This window comes from Neopsephotus bourkii, unplaced genomic scaffold, assembly GCF_033783945.1.
Source record: "Neopsephotus bourkii isolate Nb327-2 ecotype Australia unplaced genomic scaffold, CSIRO-AGI_Nbou_v1 NB_1680, whole genome shotgun sequence".
NCBI lineage: Eukaryota > Metazoa > Chordata > Aves > Psittaciformes > Psittacidae > Neopsephotus > Neopsephotus bourkii.
This window is the reverse complement of record NW_026902154.1, coordinates 344,141-359,967: the sequence shown is the minus strand read 5'-3', so window position 1 is coordinate 359,967 and position 15,827 is coordinate 344,141. Positions and strand designations below refer to the sequence as shown.

The 15,827-nt window shown below is 43.5% G+C and overlaps 1 protein-coding gene across 1 annotated transcript in view; it reads right to left on the bottom strand.

Annotated features, from left to right (window-relative positions):
- Positions 1 to 15,352, bottom strand: part of NUTF2 (nuclear transport factor 2) — a 28,032-nt gene extending 12,680 nt beyond the window's left edge. The window contains exons 1-3 of the mRNA XM_061375949.1: positions 15,208 to 15,352; positions 4,902 to 5,019; positions 2,765 to 2,836 (exon numbers count right to left, since the gene is read on the bottom strand). Coding sequence (XP_061231933.1) covers positions 2,765 to 2,836; positions 4,902 to 5,000 — 171 coding nt within the window. The 5' untranslated portion in view covers positions 5,001 to 5,019; positions 15,208 to 15,352. The remainder of the gene's footprint in view (positions 1 to 2,764; positions 2,837 to 4,901; positions 5,020 to 15,207) is intronic.
- Between the last annotated feature and the right edge of the window lie 475 nt (positions 15,353 to 15,827).

Genomic DNA, 15,827 nt, shown 5'->3' with positions numbered 1-15,827 from the left:
ACCAGTTTCCAAAACTGGAAACTCACATATCCACCTCTCCCCTTTTTAATTCCCTTAATGGCCATGTAGCCAGTGCAACTGTGTCTCGAGTTACGTGTGCAAGGAACACGCACTGAAAACCACCAGACACTGGGGCACAATTCCTCTCTTTCAACCAAAAACACTCTCATATTCCAACCACGGACGACTCCAAGCTATGACTATCAAATATGTAGGGGATCTCCAGAGTCCTGTCACACAAATGACATTTTGACACTGCTCTATCAAAAGCTGTGTAATGCTGATGCTTTAGAAGTGGCAGTTCAGTACAATGGAGCCCTGAGAGAACACAAAACCCAGAGTCCATGCACTGCAGAGGACATCAGCATGTGGTCATTTAAACCTCAGAGCATACTTCAGTACCTTTGCTTCATTTCCCTGGCATTTAACAGGCTCAAGCAGACCCAAACACATTCTTTGACAGGTTCTGCATTTCATTCTAGCAGAAGGAGCTTGAAAGACTTCCTAGAAGGCCTAGGGTACAAGAATGGGATACCTGAGTCCTGGTGTCAAGAATGTGAAGTACAGTTTTGCCTGTACAAGCTGAAGGCACTAGGAAGAATATCAGTAAGCTAAATCCTTAGATATGAGAAAACACAGAAACTGTGAAGGATCAGGACCTGGGGAAGCAAAGGAAGTGTAGGGAATAGCCCTCTAATCAGAGGAATGCAATTCAAGAACACTCACTAAAGCCTGCAGTGTTTCCCCTTGGCTGGGAGAAGAATCCCAATCTACTATGAACTGGAAAGTGAGCCAACTGGTTTGTAATATGAAATAGACATTTAGGAACAAAAAAAAAAATCCAAAGCACTTTTTCCTGAACCACCTGCAGAGTATTTTCCAGGGCCACTATCCCAAACCTGAATGTGCAGTGTGCCCACATGGCCTGTACAAACAGGCTGGAGCATTGCACATCCTTCTTTTGAGAAAAGAGTACTATGCAGCCTGGTTTCACCTCAGCACAACAGCTTCTTGTTGAACAAGTCCTGCAAGAAGAGTCTCTTGAAAAAGCAGAGGGATGAAGGGGAATTAATGTGGCTGTACCCAGAACTCAGCTTTCAGTGTGACAAGATGTCAGTGAGAGGTGAAACCAGGAGGAGAAAACTTTCCAGCTGTGGAGCCAAGAGTGCTACAAAATGGAGACAATGAACCAAAGACAAGGCTAGGTAAGACAGTGCCTGTTTCAAGTACCTGACTGTCACCCTCAGAGAAAAGGACCCCAATGGTTGGCCAGCCAAGTGAGCTACTCAGGTGATGCAGTGGGGAAAATCCCACTGGAAAAACTAGGGTTACCTGATAGGAGAAATCACCAATTTTTACAACAGAGAGAGGCTACCTCAAAAGGATGATTGCTTATGGACATCCATCTGTACTGGAGAGAAGCATTTCTTGATCTGAAGAGTACAAAAAAGCAACTAACATGTGAGAAGCTATACAACAACCAAGGCTTTTGTGTCCTCTGACACTAAAACTTGTGTGTGCTTTCAGTACCAGAACTGCTGAAACCTCACTGAAGCCAGATAAGAGAAATTCTGCAAGAATAAAGTTGAGTAACTGGAACTCACTCCTGGCAACAAAGGTACCTGTCCCAGCCTCCTCCTTGGTCCAGGAGATTAACAGAACTACAGGATAATTATGTCAAATGCTCAATGAAAATCAAGCTGCCCCTGGTTAAGACAGGCACTCTACTAGAAACAACTCTGAAGTCCAGAAAGAAGGCTCAAGCATTAATTCCCGCTCTGTAGCAAGGCACAGGTGCACCAGTGATAACCTCAAAGGCAATGCAGGCACCTAAAACACAGACCCAAAGGCAAACCTCAGCCTTCACAGTTCAAGATGTCCTGTTTGAAAGCAGTGATTCCAAAACACAGGAGTAGTAGCTGTGCAACAAGACAAGTATCCGAGTTAAGAACTTTTCTTCTCAATCTGCAGTAAAAATGGTGTATCTGCCTGATATACCATGCTGTGAGCAGAATGCCTTGAGGACCTAAAGCATGCCCTCCACATCTTGTGAGAGAAAGAAACGTTCGAGTCTCATGGCAACTTGTAAGTACACCCAGTTTTATAACAGAAGCATAGATTTACTCAAAAAAAATAAAACTTCTCCACGTTTAACTAAACGAACACAGAATTTCAGTCTCTATGGAGTTACAGAATGCTCTCCTGTCACTTGCTGAAGAGGAAACACTGCTTTCAAAGTCATAACCATAACTGCTCACATCTGAACTGCTGAGAAATGATGCATTGAGGAGTCAGGCTCTCCACTGTAGAAATTATTTGCAGTTCATGTACCAGAAAGTAAATGGCTCCTTCTAATAATGTTTAGCCTGTCACAGGCAGATCCAAATAAGTTTGCTATTGCTACTTCCTTGGCATGCTTTAAAAGAGCAAAACCCACTTTTTATTCCTCTAGATCACAGAGTCACTTTATGAACTACACTTTATTTAAAAGTAAGTTAACAATGTCAAATGTAATTAACAGTCACAAAACAATCTTGCATACTAAGGGAGTTGGTTAACATCCCACCAGTAAAGCCCCCAGTGGAACACCACACTACATAGAATTAATCACAAATAATGTTTTTTGAGGACCAGAAGTTGGAAGTACAAGTCCTGCATTTGATATTTTTAAACTACTGAAGTCTAACTGAAATTTTCAGGAGCCATTCACTTAAGAGTCTTCAGAACTGTCTCCCAAAGCATTCAGGAAGGATTACAGACTTACAGAGAGTTTTTCAACAATAGCTGCTTTGCCCTGGAATTGCTGTCCTTCCCACGTAAGGCATGATGCATCAATCTGGGGGGGAAAGAAAAAAATCATCAGCCTGCTTAGGTAACCCTTAAAGAAGCCTGCTGAGGGACTTTGTTTACTTGGCACAAATCCTTAGGATCCAGCTATTTCAAAACTACCTCCAAGGAAGATAGAAAGAAGCTACAAAGAGCAACTGAAAAGGTCTGGAATAATCAACTAGAAATTAAATAGACTAAATTTCGTTATCATGATTCTACCAGCAAAGAAAATTCTGCCTTTGGATCAAAGTTAGCTCTCAGAAACAAATCTAAAGGGCACAACAAATAATAATAAACCTATGGACATGAAGTCAAGCACGTAGAAAGACAAAAACATATTAAGAAATCTGGCAAAATGTGTTTCTCAACCAATTTTTTTTCCTCTCAGATACCTATTTGTATATCCTACTCACACCCAGAAACATAGAATGTGCCTCTAAAGGTTTTCTAACAGACTGCTCTCTGTGGCATGAAGTGACTGAAATGGTTCAGCTTACAGGCACTTCCAGAATATGAGGGAGGGTGTTCTGAGCACACTCTGTCAGGTGCAATAGCAACAGACAAGAGGCTTTCTGCTCAGCTTAGGATCTTCTGTTTAAACCAGAGTCACAATATCCAATCACTGACACAGCTCTGCCTTTTGAAATTCAGTCTTAAACCATGGCAAATAGACATTTAAATTGGTTTCCACTGAGCTCAAAGTCTGCCTGCTGCCATCTCTAAACAGCATCCTCAATCTACACCTAATAAGCCCAAGTTCTTGTGCACCCTATCACAGATCGGAATTCCTTCCACTTTTTTGAGTTTAAATACCTCCAGGAACACAATTCCCAACTCTTTCCCATCCAGTTTTTAACTCTCACTGAAACTATGAATGCCTCAGCAGAAAATGGCAGATTCCTAAGAACTCCACTTGCATGCTCTCTGGTAGACTTTCCAGGCCCTGTTTTTGACTCACACCATATCAAAAAGCCACTTCTTCCAGCCACACTGTGCTGAACCTGCAGAACATCACAACCACTCTGAAAAAGCTTCTGGTCCTCCCCTTATCATCAAGAGGAACTATAAAGTGCAGCAAGAGCCAGAAGAACAAAGAAGGGAACGAGGGGCCACAGCATGAAGCATTTCAGGGTCACAGATGCAACCAAAAACAATATGAAGAGCCCCTCAATACAGCCTCAAACTCTTGAGTTTGGACATGCTCCTTTTAGAAGACAGATTGTGTAACCTGAGGTCACATAGCAAATCACCTGGCTGATGCCACTTACATCTTACATGACATCAACCTGATGCTGACAAGCTGAGAAGCCAGGCCAGGGAAAGAGGCCATCCTTTCAAGTATTATTGCATTCAAGTATATAAAGCCACAAAAGCAGAGGGAACCCAGAACTTGTCTTACTGAATTCACTTCAGCAATCAGCTGGTGAGCACACAGTGATGCAGGACCTCCCTGATGTTTTAAAGACCAACAGACAACAAAAATTAAGCTGGTGAGGAAATCTGCTCTTCCTGAAAAACACTCAGCTCCACACTGTACCAATTAGTGTCCACCTGACTTGCTGCTACAGATTACCTTCACAGCCACTTGCTGTATCAAGAATCCGGGAGCAACTGCTTCAAAACTAAAAAGCAACTCCTCCTCTATCCCAAAGCCTTACAGATTAAAAAATGGCATAAAAAATATCAAAGTATTTCATTATAGGTAGTGACACACGCAAAACAGAGGAAAGAAGTAGCTGCAGCATTTTCCTGACAAACAACTGCAGGGGGTAAATGCAGAATAAGTCTTTGGCTTGGTACTCTGATTCATAATTGAAGCAATTCACAGCAAAAATGACTGGCCCACATCCCTACCTGGAATCTGTGACAAAAGCTCAATTGACTTGGATTACACCACTAAAGCAGAAAACTGAACCTTCAGGTAAAGTAGACACAGGAATGCAAAGTAAATTCAAGAGCTCTCTGATGTATTCCCACATGCTATAAAATTTGTTTGCTCCCACATGGTCTATGAAGGGAAACCTTGACAGATAATGGGAGAGTGCCCAAGCCCCCACTGTGTAGATACTTACATATATTGCTCCTAACTGAGTCCTATCTGCATCAAAAAGCTGGTAGTAATGTTGTACAAAGCTGGACCCGATCTGCTCCCAGATAGGCTTGTCTCCCATTCTGAATCCTCACCAAAGACTGTAAAAAAAAAAAAAAAAAAAAAAGAAACAAAACAAGCCATCATCAAAAAGGTCACAGAAATAATCGTAACACTTTGCTTCAGTGTTAGGCAGCAATAAACACAGGTGCTCTCAAGTGGCCAGAATTTGTCTTTAGAAAAAGTAGGACAAACCACACTTGTGTACTCCACACTTATAAATAAAAAACTTGGATACCAGTTGGTTAAATTCCTTGTTATTTGGAGACTTCTAGAGTCATTTCAGTGTGAAGTCACAACTCCTACACAAAAGTGGAGAATGAAAACAAAACTGATTGTTATCACCTTATATTCATATATTTCAATAATTATACCAGCTGAAGAAGCTGGCAAGCACTTGCCATTTCAACTTGATCTCATTTACTGTAAACAACTGATATGTTAATAGGGATTGTTTGCACGTGCCTTACACCAACCGATTTATCTGTTCAGCTCCTCAATATTTCACCATGCCCACGTCACTCTAAGGAAGAGTGTCCTCTTAATGGTACACAATAGGAGTTAATTCACTAGCTCTTTGCTTAACACGCTTACTTCCCTCTTCTGTCACTAAAGGTAAAGTACACTTGGCATTTGTCTATGAGCCTGCAGCAATTTCAAGATCCAAACCATAATTATTTCACAGTGGTGAGAGCCTGCAGGTCCCAGGGTAGGTACTGGAAGCTTAGGGACATCCCACACTTCCAAACATGAGTCCCTCTATTTTAGAGGGATTAGACATGCGCAACAGTCCAGGCAGGTGATCATGCAGGATCAGTACAAATGCTTGCTTTATCATGCCAGTGAGCTCTTCAGGACAGCAATTTTATCACGTTCTCTCTTTGAAAGACTGAAGAAATGTGCTAAAATTCACAACAGAATACCACTGCACTAAAAACAATGTCATTACATTTCAAGTTCTGAGTTTACTTCAAACAAACTAAATTATAGCTGCTAAACATCAAGATCTGCCAGCCACTAGACCCTCTCTGCAATCCCTGACCAGGAACCCTTTAACCACAGGTCTGTGCTGCACTGTGAATGTGCAAAGGGGTGAAATTCTGGTTTAGGACACAAGACATGACAGCTATTTTGGCTTCCTTTAGAGGTCAATTACTTACATACCTAAGATTTGACAAATTCTTAAAAGCAGCAAAACACTGTATTACCAAGTTCTCCACATCAAGTATCACCAGGCCTAGCTTTCTGTGCATCACACAAGAAAGCTCTTTTCATGTTTTAGGCCTCTGGCTGCTTTGAGCTTTACTCATACAAATGGGAACTGAAGTGGATTCAAACCCTAGGCCAGCAGTATTAAGGTTACACAGATCTGGCCAGACTTACAGAAGAGCAAATATATTTTATAAGACCAATGGTGTAACAGGAGATAGCATACAAGTTTTCAGGGTAGTAAATTCAACTACCAAAATAAAATACAAACCAAGAACCGCTAGAGCTTAGATACTCAGAACTACCTGTGGGAGAAAACGGCTGGCATCTGTGGAGTAGAGAATGTGACAGCACAGAGAGCTCGCAAGGTGGTTATCCCTGCTGAGAACAGAATGCTCTGTAGCCTGTGAAAGAGGAGAGGTTCAGCAGGAGGAGCTTTGGTGGGAAAGTGTACCCCAAAAGCATGCTTGAGTTTTGACTTCCAACTAATGCTGGCTGCATGCCAGCTCTCTAGTGCACTTCAGAATCTCAACTTTATTCAAGGATGAGGTCAAAGATGAGCTAAACATACCTATGCCATTTTAAAATGGGTTGGATGGGGCTTGGAGCAACTTGGTCTAGTGGAAGGTGTCCCTGTCCATGGGAGGGGGTTGGAACTGGATGAGCTTTAAGCTCCCTTCCAACTCAAACAAGTCTAGGATTCTATGATTATCAGCCACCTGATAATCAACATCAAGCTCAGCAGCCTTGCACACTAACACAGACTAGAAATTCAAAGACTTGTTGCCACATAACTTGTATTTGAACTTCTCCAAGGAGATCTACAATCTGGCATCAGTCACCACCACAAGTGCTCCACTAGTATTTGCAACACATGAGTTGGTCTGAAGGAATTTTACCCACTGTGGTCACTCCTCTGGGAAAACAGATCATAAATTAAAAAGCCATCCAAGTACAGTGGATTTAAAAACCAAAACACACCCACCAAACAACTTAAACCTACTTCTTTACAAAAGAAAAAGTTGGATTGATTGCACATCCACAGTTCTCACATACTAGTCTAACCTAGAGCAGATGCAGAAATCAAGTAACTACCACCTGTATTACAGGATTTTATAGTGAAAGAAAATCACCCTAAAATCATCGCACTAACCACCTGGAAACTCTACTGCGGGATGCCCACCCTGCTGTCAAGGAAGACTAATGTCCCATTTGGAAAACCAGCAATATTTGTATTTAGTCTTGAAGTCTGCTGTTTCCATTCCAGACCTGAAGGTATCTAGAGGTGTGCAGCTTGGGATAGCAGTGGTGGAACCAACAAGCAAAGTGAAAATAGCTTATTTTCAGTTTTTATGGATGGTTGTAACTTCAACTCCAACCCATGAACTCACACCACTCTCAGATATGCTTTCTAAATATTCCAGTGCAAATCTAGTTGACAGCATAAGGGTTAAACTGCCACACATCTAATGATGAGATAAAGTAGTGAACAACAAAAATCCACAGGTTATTCTGATGAAGCTTAAAGCTCATTAGCTATTCCTACATTAAACTGCACACACACAACCTGCATTCCCCTTCAGCAGCTCACTGTACCATCATACTAAACCAAGATCAAGTATGTTAGCACTGCACCTCATTTAGACCTGAGGCTTTCAACTCCTCAAGGCACAACAGTCCCACTAAAGCACCAGATGCATTCTGTTCAGTCCTGCAACTGTAAGAAAGCCTTTGAGGCTGGCAAGAAATTAAGGAATTAATACTTTAAATACAGAGAGTAGTATTATGGTTTCTAAAACCAAAAGTTAGCATGCTAGCCTTGCTATCTCCTTCTAAAAAAATTGTATTTGTGCTTTGGTATGTAAAATATCCTTAAATGAAAACAATCAGCATTAACTTGACCAGCTACAGTGTTGATTTTGCAGAAGGAACCACACACACACAAAAGCAGTTCCTTGATTTTTTTTTCTGCTTTTGTTACAACCTCGCTCTCTTTCCTGTGCCACCCATATGGTTTTGCTGAACACTCTTGCTCTCTGCAGAAGGGTTTTTTGTTTTTCTGATTTGCCACCTTTTCCTCTATGCTCTCATGTTTTCTACCTGCCATCACAGGACACAAGAAGCTTACTGATGTACCCAAAGAAAAAACAAGATAGAAATGCTCTTGCATGTCATCAAGCCCAAACCCCTTCAGTAAGACACTATTCATATAACATCAGATTGATACATTTATTAGGCTGTTTAACAAGATAAGTGTAATAGAAAAGGCTTGTAACATCTATTCCAACACTAGTAATAATACAATGTTCTAATGTTGTCAAATATGAGGACAATACTGATGTGCCTCAGAGCCATCCAGCCAAATCTGTGGTTCACTCAGAGTTTGGTTACAGAGGCAAGAATATCCAGCTAACATTAAAGCATATAAAAGAAGCTTCAATAAGCTACAAAGCACCCAAGACGTGCCATATTTGTCCTTCTAAAGGCACCTGCTGGAAGTTACCACTGTGTAAGTGGAATATTCTACCTTAATTCCTTACTGAAAATGAGACATTTTCCTTTAACCAATTAATTTCCTTTGTCACTGCAAAGTTACCTCATTACATCCACTTCAGAACATTACAGTCAATTTGATTAACAGCTTCTATGCAGAAGTCCAGCAGCAAAGCTGAGCCACCATCCCGGAGTATAACACTTCAATTCACATTACTCATTCAATTTCCCCGAATATGCTCATACTAGAGCATTTATCTCTCACCTCAAATACTATCCAGCAGTCAGTGCTCGAACTGAAACCCAATCCAGTGCACAAAAGCTACAGCTGCCAGCAACAATCTCTTCAACAGGTACACACCAACACTGCAGAATTAGGATCGTTGCTCCACAGTGGACTACTCCACAGTGACATCTAAATCACATTTTCCAATACCTTTGCCAGGCCACGCACTGACACATCCTCAAGGGTAAGCTCCAGCCCTCCACACATCTCTCACCACACTTCCTACACACCTCAGCATAAAAGGTACCATGATATCCCAAGTATCTTCATCACATGTCCATCCCTTGGCCTGGCACTGCCACTGCTGCACAGTGCCTTGGGGTACACAGAATCCTTGCACACAGCAAAGCTCTTGTGACCAGCATCCCATATTACAGGAAAGGGAATTCATGCCCTAACCCACGCAGAACTTCCCAATTTCCCAGCACAAGAGGCTTTCCTACACGCAGTCGCAAACTTCAAACATCAAATGGATTCCATAGCCCCACAATCCCGGCAACCCTGCCTGCACAGTCTGTATTGCCCAGTGCTTCTGTTGCTCCTCAACCTTGCCAAATCATCGAAGGTGATGCTACACAACAAAGCCTCTCTCCCCACTTCCCCGCAGGTTCCTCCTGGTTGTCCTGTGCCACCAGCCATGCTGGTCCAGGAGGGAGACAACTGCCTGAATTAAGCTCCGCCCTCACTTGCTTTTGGCACATGGCAGATGGCGACAATAGCATGGGAAGCCGCATGACCCAGAGAGCAGTAGCACCAGGGAGGAAGATGCATAAAGGTGTGAAACAGCAGAAGACTAGAAGAGAACGGAGCCTTCACGAGCCATGAGACCAGGGTTACACTGGCCTCAGGCAGCAGGTTTTCTTCCACATAACCTTTTCCATGGCTAGACCCACCTTTTAAGTTCTTATCTACACTCATCTCTCTTTCTTCTCTGTAATAATTCTGGGCATGAGAGATCAGCACAAACACACCAAGACTGGCCATAACTCCTTAAGGGGAGCACAGCTCTCATAAGACTCATTTCTGCAAAAAGGTCAGGATGAAACCTCTTCCCATTGCCTCCTTCACAAGTAAGGGAACACAGAAAAACCTGGAGATAATTCTCTGTCAGCATGCTGCAGCACAAAGTCCAACCTTCTGCTCAAGTGAAATCACCAAAGCTACTCAGAGGTGTAACCTAAGGAAAAGGTTTCACCTTTTCACCTAACAAAGTGTAAAGAGTTGGCTGCTGACAGACAGATGGCTTTCCTGGGAATATATAAGCACCAGTGACATCTGGAGCACATGGGCTACCAGCACATCTCTGCAATATGGAGGAAGACAATAATTGTTTCAACCAACAGTTACGTTTGCTGCACTATCAGACCTGGACACATGCAACCTGACAGCTATCAATTAAAAAAAATTAAGTCTTTTTGAATTCAAGCATGGCAGACCTGCATTTCTAAAGAGTCCCTGAAGAATTCAACAAAAACTAGTATGAGCAATAGTAAAGTATAATGTAAAGCACCAGAGGAAACAAAGGCGGTCTCCCAGGGATGGCCACATCAGAACGCAAGTTGGATTTAAGGAATCAATGAACAACCATTACAGGCAAGTAAGCTCAGTAAAGACTTGCTGATCTGCAGAACACCAAGAAAGAAACAACTGAATTTAAAGAGGAAAAAGCCTCAAACCAATACATTCTAACATGCTAGTGAAGTGAACTAAACCCCAAAACATTTACTATCCAGTTATGACTACACTTATTCCTTAAATAATCAGAGCATAAATAAACCACGCTCCCTGGACATTCAAGCTGGCCCTTTACACCACTGCACCAAAGTTAAACTCTTTTAACATTGAATCAAGCTTCTTTTCTGGAAGGTTTTAAAGTCAGCACCAATGCTCCCCTTAAATCAGTGCTATTGGTCCAGGGGTACATGTGAATCCATAGCAAACACAATTTAGACCATCAGTTGCTGCACCCTTCACTACTGATTAACGAGAGTAAATAGGGACAATGAAAGAGCTCTCAAGCTGTTTCAGTTCCTGCCATTTGTCAAATTTCTAACATTTATTTTTGATCGCTCAGATTAAAAATGGTGAGCAGACTTTAGACGGCAATAAAAACCAAAAAAGTAAAACAGCAAACATGTTTTAGACTATTTTTCCTTCATTCTCTTTTCTTTTGCCACTAAAACTGAGATATGAGCATCTCCTATGCACTATTCTAAGAACAAAATGGGACCAGCATCACAGGACCACTTAATTTGCTCTCAACCAGATCATCTGTTCAACTACACCCAGAATTACCTGGTAACAGGTCACCTTCCTTTAGCAAAGGCACACACTCTGAACAGAAGAAACCATGCAAATTACCACAGAATAATTCAGGTTGTAAGGGACCTCCTCCAGCTCAAAGCTGAGTCTTCTGAGAGAAGACAAGCTTGCCTATGCCTTTATCCACACCTTGATCCCAAAAACCTCTTGACGATGGAGACTACATAACCTCTTTGCCAATCTGTTCCAATGATTGACTGTCCTCATGCAGATGGCAGCTTTCCCATGTCCCTCCTGTTCCAGTATATGCCCATGTCTTCTATCCCTCCATCCAGTATCCCTGTGAAAAGCCTGGCTCCACGTTCCTGATAATGGCCTAACAAGTACTGGAGGTTAGGCCTAAGCCCCGCTCAAGCTGTCTCTTCCCCAGGCTAAGCAAGGCCAGGCCAGGTGGCAGGTACATTAACACAGGGACGATGGGATACTGGAATTTACTCAGGGACATCATGTACCACAAGTCATTTACCTTAAATACACTGTACTTCTTTCTGATAAATGCCAATTCTGTGATCAATCTTTCTTCATTTAAAAACCTCCCACTGAGAGGCAAATTCAAGCAACCACTGAAAGAAAGAAGTGCTTCCCCTAGGTAGCTTTGCTATCATCTTCACAGCAGCTGACTGATCCATGGAGGTTAACAATCTGAAAACTACTGCTCCGGGACCATCAGAAATTTTTGATTCCAACAGAGATCTTCATCAAGTAATTGCTATGGGCTGCACTGTGGAAGGAATTACATTATTCTAATTATGCTTTCAGATCTAAAAGTACTTATGTCTAGCTATGTGAACAGTGGAAGGACGGAAAGGGAAAGAGGGTAAGAGTGACAACACACAGTCTGTTTCATTCAAAAAGTATGAAAAATAAATTGACTTCCCCCTTCTCAGTCTTTTCATTCCTGTACTTCAAATTCATTAAAAGAAATTAATGCAGGAATTATGACAACCTGAAGTAGATGGATTTTTTGGTTACAGATGTCAGCATGTACAAGGCCACTAGTAAACAAAATACATGGGGAGGACTCTGGAAAAGCTTTTGTTGTGCCTACAGTTTGATGCTTGTCTTGTCTGCAACCTGACAACCCAGTAGAGTCACAAAGCATCAGTCACGGTAATTTTCAAATATAGAGACATCTATTGCACATAGCTGAAAGGAAAACACGATGTTTTGTTGTTAACACATCTGCCATTTTTTTTTCCACATAGTATTCTTTATGCAACTGAATTCAAGTTTCTATTTCTTTTCCCCAGTCTGAACCCAAGCCTGTTCAGTTTTAAAGCAACAGAGGAGGCATAGGGGAACTGGAGGGGAGAACTGCTGCACTGTATTTTATAGTTCACCTAACAGGTATTGCAACATAACATTAAATCTCCAAGAAATAACAGAATATAAGATAGTTCTACCTATTTTTCTCTATTATGACAACTGTTTCCAGTTAAGGAAAAAATAGAAGCTGATTTTTAAGTTACAGAAGCAAAAACATCAGATTTTAGTTATACATTCTTCTCTATCAAATCAATCAGACTTAACCAGGTTCATTCATGAACTCAGTAGGAAAATAACATTCACTGTTAATTTTCATTCTAACTAGAACTTCTACCAACAACTGCAATTTGACCCTTGAAAGTTTTCTTGAGGTTCACAACTGAAGTTTTGGACATTTGAAAACAATCAGTACTGTATGTTTGTCAAAGCAGCCAGTTGTGTAAATAATAGCCCTGAATTAGATGAACCAGATGATTTAAAGTCCCCCCCAACCCTAACCATTCTATGATTCTATGAAGACAGCACAAAGTAATCACCCTTGTGCAGTGCTAAATGTGAAAGGACCAAGATAACACTGCTATTTCACATTATACTGCCCCATAATTTTAGGTTTAACCCAGTATTCCTCTATTATTGACTGACATCATTCCAAAAATAGAAAATTTTCTCTAATGTGCTTTATGATCTGCAAGCTTTTCACATGTATATGCAAGGCTGCTTGTACCTCACCTCCATTTGACTGGTATCAGGTCTTCAGTTGAGATCCAAATTTACAAAAAAACGCTGGGAAAAAAAAAGTCACCAGGAGCTGTCTGACAGCGTCTACCTGTCTTACACTTCCAAATGCACGCATTTTCTCTCCTTCTTTGTTTCCTTTCCCCTCCTCACAACTAACAACACTCCTGCTTCAAGAAACATGGTAAGTACACCACAAATATGAATACCTAAACTGTCTGTGAAGCCACAACAGTTAGCAAAGTAACCTGAAAGTAACCATTATTTACAATGTTATTAGTATATATATCATAGTCCTTACACAAAACATATTCTGTATCATCACTAACTAGACAACCTCATTATTACGGACAAAGACAAAAGAAATCCCATGGGAGAACTGCAGAAAGTTGTTCCCACTTTGCACTGTTTGAAAGAACTGAACACAGGTGTTAAAGCAAACCTATTTCAACTCATCTACCAAATAACTTGCAATCATTTTCAGAAGAACCTGAAATAATAATTAGGACCCCAGTGAGAACGCTGCTAAATAGTCCAAAACTGAGCTAAAATACCATTGCACTTTAGATTGTGTTTCACTGATAATGGTAACTATACATGGTAAATACTTCTACATGGAGATCTGTAAAATGCTTGTTTTTACTGCTGCTAAAAGAAAATTTGAAGTCATCAAATAGAAAGCATTGCTCGAACACCAGAAAAAGAGAAATCAAAAGAGGATCAACTTCAGAACACGGCTGATTAAGGAATGAGATTTCACTTTCCAGTAGCAGTCCTGCAACCAATTCCTACTCAAGCATTTACCTGGGCTTTGTTCCACTTCAACATTGTGTATACCACGAATCCAGCTCTAAAAGATACATTTACACTTAAAGTATTGGACTTCAACAGCCTGCATTCAACAGGAAGTTAAATGGGAATTGCAGGAACAGTATCTTGGGTACTTAATGTCCTCAGAAACCTGTACCATACCAACAAAATGCAACATACACTCCTTGCTGCTGTAAATTATAGCAGGTTTAGATTGTTTTTTAAGCTAAAAAGGTGACAACAGCTAATGAAGTAGAAGAAGTAAAAAAAAACAAGAACAAAAAAACAAACAAAAAAAACCACCTCTTGTAGATTCACACCGGAAATCGGCAACTCAAAGGAAAACCCACCCAGCTGCAGCAGATCCCCGAGCACATGCACTTTTCGTAGCTCTCCTCCAAGGAAGTCTGAACCTGCGGGACAAAGCGATTCCACCACTTTAGTCCTCGCATAACCTCTTTGCAAGGCTGCAGTACAGTAAGAGCATCAAGAACACACGAAGAGCACTCCAATGCAGATTTCGGCTACACAAATCAGCTCTGAGATTTCAGCCCCTCTGCTTTCCCTTTCCCCCCACACACACCCCCACCCCCAGACAACAAACTACCGTACACCGATGTGGGAGCACCGGCGGGAACCAGGGGGACGTGCCGGTGCCTCATACCGCCGCTCTCCCAGGCATGGCCGGCCGCCCGGAGCTGCACACTCAAGGCTGAGACCCCTCTCTTCTCCCCGAGTATCAGGACCAGGTCTTCCCCATTCCACCACCGCCCGCCCGCAGGGCCGCACACGGACCCCTCAGCCCCGAGCAGCGCCACCGCCTCATCGGTCTCAGCCGGTAAGGGAGGGCACCGGGCCCCGACCGCCGCCGCGCCGGGACGGCGCTACTGGCGCCTCAAAGACGAGGAAGGTCAGGGCGACTGTGGCAGCCGACTCCAGCCCGGCCCGCGGCGGGGCTGCGGCCGCACCATGGGGCTGAAGCCGGCAACCGCGGGGTGGGGCTGCACCATGTGCCGGTCGCCGGCCGAGCTGAGGGAAGGCCAGAGGCCGGTGAGCGGTCCCCGGTCCCCAGCCGTACCGCTCACGATCTCCCCCTGCCCTCACTCACCCCTCAGCTCCTATTACGGCGGCGGCGGCGGCACCGTGCGCGGCGCGAACCCCTTACCCTCTCTCGCCCGCGCTCCCCACACCACCTCGGCCCACCCCGCCCCGGCGGCCCCCGCCCAGAGGCACGCCGGGAGAATGAGTCCCGCCGGTGCTGGAACGCGCTGTGAGAGCGGCTCGGAAGACTACAACTCCCGGCATGCCCCAGGAAACCGCCCGTCGTGGCTATTTTAACTGGAATGACGGGGGCCTCGCGGCTCTAGCATTGCAAGGCGGTGCCGCGGAGCAGTTTGGGATAGTGGCGGAGCACGGAAGGGCGGGGGAGGGGAAGGCGGGCGGTGTATCCCGCTTCAGTGGTGCGCGCCCAGGAATTTTTTTCAGGCCTGCGGGGCTTCTCCCGGAGGAGCCCGTGGCTCTGCCCGTCCCGCCGCCACCCAGGAGCCGCCAGGAGGCCCTGTCCTCCCGCGGGCCCGCGGTCGCGACCCTGAGAGGTGGCCGCGGTGGAATGGGTGAGGACATCCTCAGCTCGCCCCGGGCTCTCGCTACAGCTGTCCCGGGGTTGTAACCGGGACGGGTGTCACCCCGGAGAGGGAGAGCAAGAGGGGTTGCACCCTCAGAGGGGTA